Source organism: Arachis stenosperma, chromosome 3 (assembly GCF_014773155.1).
Source record: "Arachis stenosperma cultivar V10309 chromosome 3, arast.V10309.gnm1.PFL2, whole genome shotgun sequence".
In the NCBI taxonomy this organism is placed as follows: domain Eukaryota; kingdom Viridiplantae; phylum Streptophyta; class Magnoliopsida; order Fabales; family Fabaceae; genus Arachis; species Arachis stenosperma.
This window is the reverse complement of record NC_080379.1, coordinates 27,069,443-27,075,157: the sequence shown is the minus strand read 5'-3', so window position 1 is coordinate 27,075,157 and position 5,715 is coordinate 27,069,443. Positions and strand designations below refer to the sequence as shown.

The window sequence follows — 5,715 nt, the reverse complement described above, 5'->3', positions numbered from 1 at the left end:
ATGAACAACACAACTGAGAAGAAAAACATAACTTGCAGGGAAATGACAAAAGAGATTTTAGAGTATGAAGTGTATAAGGAGCTGGAAAGCATTCAAAACAACTCTTTAGTATACCCAGCTTGTAATATTCTCTGTCTTTTTGCTCATGTAGTCCTTCTATGCATTTTTGTTTCCACTCTTGCTTGTGCAAGTTTACTGGTAAAGTGACTGCTCAATCCACTTTGCAGATTATTTGAAACTGTTCCATCCTTATGATGAGGAAAATCTTACATCCCTGGTAAGTGGTAATTCTTTCACAACTTTAGCAACTTGTAATGGATGATTTGGTCAATGATCAGTAGTCCTTATAGATACATATGATGTGTTCCTAACTGGTAGGTGCAAATTGTGCGTAGGTTATGGCTGTTATAAACACTTGTGTTTTTCTGTCATGTCCTTTAGTTATACTTTTTATCGTCAAAGATGTTATGTTGTTTTGTGCCATTGGAAGGTGAACAAGATAGTAACACCAGAGAAGTTTTGTTAATATATAGAGTAGTGTCTTGAACCTTGTTTTAAAATCTCTACTGAGTACTGAGCCTTTAGTCCTGGCATACATTTAGTTAGTAGTGATGAATGTTCATTGAATTTTTATTTTATTTTCTTATTTTTTATTTCTAATGTGACTTTGGAAAGGTAGTATGAATGTATGATTTAGCTAAAGTGTGTCATCATTCCTTGTGTCTATCATATTTGCAGATAAATAACTTTACTTGCTTATATGTACATAAGTAGTATTGAATTATTTGACAAAATTATATTGTCTTATATATTATGTAGTTTTTTCTTCTTTGGTTCTTGATAGTGGTATACATAGGGTCTTTACTTGCGATGAAAATCTGTTAGTAATTTCTGCAGTCTACAAAACTGCAATCTTAGGGAAATAATTTTCAAATCTATGTGCTGTATTATTGTTTATGATAGGCAGCAGCAGAAGCGGAGCCTACTACAATGTCAATGGCAATGAGGGCAATTCCAGAAGCTTCTTCAGCAGATGAAGCGAACGAGATAATGTGCGAAAATTGGATTTGTGCAATTGAACAACACCATATAGCTTATTTAGGAACATCCACGGTCTTTGACATACTAGATATTAGATGCTATGTAGTTGATGCGTGAATATCTTTTCTTTATTTTCTTATTATTTTAGATATGAATTTATTGAATTTTATTTAGATTTTAGAGTTTAAAGCCTATTTGGATACTATTTTGAGGCGCATTGTGGTTTTATTTATTTTAGGAATAATCCGGGCGAGTTTGGCAGAATTCGTGCAAAAGAAAAAAGGAAGAAAATTGATGCTGCCAAGCTGGTGCCAAACGCCACTGCCTGACGTTTGGTGTCAGGCGTCTCGTAACACGTGCAACCATTTTGTTGGGTTGGCACTAAACACCACGACTTGGTGTTTAGCGCCAGGAGCTCTGTAATTTGTACCAGAGTCGCACGCCAGTGGCACTAAACGCCGAGCCTGACGTTTAGCACCAGGAAGGCAGAAACGCCACAATCCCTTTTTGCTTTAGCGGCGCTAAACGCTGAGCTTGGCGTTTAGTGCCAGTAACGCGTACATGGATTCTACAGAAGGACTCCGTGGCTGAAGACTTTATTAATTATTTATTTTCTTTTCAGTATAAGTTAAAAAAAACACAATCTTTGGGGCCTTTAGTAGTTATTATTTTATTTTATTTTCAAATCAATTAGGTTAGATATAAAAGGGGAAAAGATTGAATCCTTTGAGTTTCTTCTTTTCTCTCTTCCTCACTCTACACTCTACACACTTTTGGAACCCTAGTTTTCTCTTAGCCATGAGCAACTAAACTTCCTCTGTTAATGTTAGGAGCTCTGTTTATTCTACGGATTAATACTATTGCTATTCTACTTTTAATTGATGTACTTATTTAAATTCATGATTACTTTCATTTTTCATCTTATGAATTTGACTATATTGGAAGATAACTTTGTTTCTGCATGAATGTATTGATTCTTGGAAAAGTTAACTCACTTGAATAACAGCTTGAAAGTAAATCCTCATAATTCTCTGATTATCTGGATTTAACGTGATACGTGATATATAATCATCTTATTTTTGGGTAATTAGGGTTTATGTGGCTAATAAACTAGAGTTGGACCTAAACCTTTAATATAATTCAAGTGACCAAGGAATTGGCGGTTGATTAGGTTAGAGGAGATTAAATTACTAAAAGATTAGGGTTTCAATTAATTAAAGTTTGCCATGAATTGAATCTTGCATGATTAAAGTATTTGGTAAGAATTATTAATCCGAAAAAATAAATAACTCTGAAATCTTAACTGTTTCTCATATACTTTTTACAACCAAGTTTTGTTTGCTTTTTTAACTCTTGAATTATTGTTTGATGCTTTTGAACCTAAAACACCTCTTTGGCTTGTCTGACTAAGTGAATCACTCAACCGTTGTTGCTTGGTCCATTAATTCTTGTGGGATCGATCCTCACTCACTTGAGATATTACTTGGTACAACCCGGTGCACTTATTGATTCAGTTGTGGTATTCGAAATTTCACACCACAGACAAGTTCTCTACTGCCAAAGTAATTGTAAGTAAGATTATGCCACATGAAAATAATTTTTTCTACACTATAAAATTTCATTGATTGAAAGTTTACATAATAAAATCATTCTCGAGTCTTGACCATCTTGAATATACCAAGAATGAAAGAAGACTTTTACATAAAAGATTGGTATGGTTGTTCTAGGGGCTAAATCTGTCACCTTATTTTCTAAACGTGGCTCAATACAAGGCAAAGAGAGGAGTGCCAAGAAAATATCCTATAAGATGGATACATGCAAATAGTGAAGACACTGGCTTGCTTGCTAAATCATTTGACATTGTGTCTATTTCATATGTGGTATGCCTTTTAAACCCCTATTAAGTCATTTGCTAAAGTTTTTGAATTGCGATATTTTTGTGTATGCATGCAAATTGCTTTTTCAATGCGAATTGCTTCATAATATGATAAGGTTACTGCAACAGGCACTTAGAGCATATGCATTTTCAATGTTATAATTGGATGCCTAATCTGGCAAACTTTCGGTGTTTATGCATCAAAGCTATTTGACTTTTTGTTGTCATATAACTATATACCAGTGTAATATCAAAATATTAGTTACTTCTCAAGTAGTGGAATCTTTCAAACTTTTGTGGATTAATAGCAGTTTTTCGAAACATGCATGACGATGGAAACAACTGACTATAGGTGATAATGATAATTTTGTTGCATGTCACAAGTTCTAGCCAACAAGGAGATGGTTGATGACATCTTTCGAATGATGTTCCCTTTGATAACTGACAAACGGATACACAAAGAGATGGATTGATGAAATATAGTTTCTCATAAGTTATGTATAGTAGATTTTAATTCAAGTATGCAGTTTCATGAATGTCCTACAAGAGCTATAGTGAACATAGTAAACGAAGCATTCCGTCTCCTTAGGCCTGGAGGCACGCTAGCCCTGATAGATAATTTAGTATATACTATGTTCACTTCTTTTAATATTTAGCTTTTATTTTATTTTAATTCTCATGTAGTGAGAATTTCTAATAGAGGAGTGTTAGGGGCCAACAAGTTTTGTGATTTGTAGCCATCAATTAGTCATCACTGATGTTTTTAATGGTGTGAGATTTCATCCAATGGTGTGAAATTATTCACTTTTCTTTTACTGATTAAGTGCTGACCAAATTTTGATAAAAGTGCTGGCCTCCTAGACTTTCTCTTTCTAATATTATTATTGTTGTCTTCTGCAGCCAAAGTCAAAGATCCTTCGGGTATTGTCTCGCCTTTCTGCATGATCATAATTGATTATCCATGAGAATAAGACATTTCATGCAGTTTTTATCTCTTATTGTGTCAGACTCATAAGCATTAACAAGTGAAAGGAAAGTTGACAATGATCCTCTAATCTTTAGCAATCCCAACGTTGAGAAATTCAAGTCTAAACTTTTGTGGTTTCTGAGATCTTAGCAAGATTCCGACATCCACTCATTGCTAATGAACATTTTGTAAGAGAAGCTCCATTACATCAAATTGTCATATTAACTTTTGATAGGTTCGTTACAAGATGAGCTATAACTCGGTTACATGCTCACTATAAGACGGTATTGACTCTGATAGGTCCATTACAAGATGAGCTATAATTCGGTCATATGCTCACTATAAGTTGGCATTGATTCTGATAAGTCTGTTACAAACCGAGTTATAATTCGGTTAAATGCTCATTAAATTTCAGCACTGGCTCATTATAAATTCGTTTGAACATAACCGTTACTTATGATATCAATCTTTATTAGAATCATAACCGATAAACAGTAACAATAAGCACTTCACCTATAAATAGTAAAAGCATAAAGAGAAAAGGTATGAAAAAACTATTTCATTCTATATTTTCACTTAAATACTATCTCTCATATACTGACTTGAGCGTCGGAGTGTCTTGTGCAGGTACCCGCTCTCCTTTGTTCTATAATGGCCGAGGTATAACTCATCCCTGCGAGAATCACAAGGATTATTGGGAGGACGAGCTATATCAAGAGCTAAAAGGCTATACCGAGCTATAGCAGGAGCTAAGAAGCTACACCAGAACAATTGTACTTGGATTTATTGAAAACCTAGTTTGTTCTCGGATTGATTGAAAGCTGAGTTTGTTCTCGGATTGGTTCATTGATCGATTATGAGATGTGAAATATTATGATACGTAAAAGTGAAAAATTTTGAATGTATAAAGTACATAATTTATAAAATGTTACGATAGATTAAATTTGATAAGAGGTATTAAATGAAATCTTAAACAAGAATGTGGAGATTGGTTAAAAAATTTGAATGTAAATCAAGTTTTATGAACTTGAGGGGAGTAGGAATTATTTTACTCGTCCCCACAGACGGTGCCAATTATTCTTATGTGGATGAACTTCCGAGGTATATCTCGCCTTAGAGAAAATTGAATTTGTCTCTTCATCCCCAAAGGATGTATACTTCAGCAAGAAGAACACGGAGGATGGATACCTGCAAAAGACACCCCGACGTTCAAATCAGTAAGTATTTAAGAGGTATAAAAATTTTATTATTATAGAATGTTAAACATGAAATAGAACTTATTATGTGTGTGTTTTGTTTATAATAATTCTATGATAGAATGTAAGATATGAAAATAGAACTTACTATGTGTTGTGTGTTCTAAGATATAGAAATTGGTGCCTTTTATAGGCATAGAGTTGATAAATAGAGTTGATGTTATGACTGTTGGTTATTAAGTCAAAATAATGGTTATTAAGATCGTCCGTTACAAACTTAGAATGAATGCAAATAAAATCAAATTATGACTCATAATGCACAATAAAGACCGAGCTATAAGGTGACAGATTACCTTTATTTCTATAATCTAGTGATCAAACATTAGAAATGTTTTCTTTGAGACATTTAACTAAGTTTCGGTCATTGCATAGAATGACTTTCGATGTTGAAATCTTTTGTCTTGCAGGAATTGTCTCCAGTCCTATTTACATTGATGAAGAGAACAAAGCCCTTTCTTGATGAGTATTACTTAACAGATGTAGAAGAAACAATGAGAAAAGTTGATTTTGTGAACATAAAATCATTGCTTACATACCCAAGGCACATAACGACAACCGCCACCGTTCCTCAATGA

General features: G+C 33.7%; 1 protein-coding gene across 1 annotated transcript; it reads left to right on the top strand.

Annotated features, from left to right (window-relative positions):
* LOC130965758 (uncharacterized) lies at nt 1-5,715 on the top strand. Its single transcript, XM_057890518.1, has 7 exons — nt 1-121; nt 228-277; nt 964-1,143; nt 2,769-2,921; nt 3,445-3,540; nt 3,818-3,838; nt 5,548-5,715. Exons 1-7 carry the CDS (start codon nt 1-3, stop codon nt 5,713-5,715), a joined length of 789 nt encoding a protein of 262 aa, XP_057746501.1.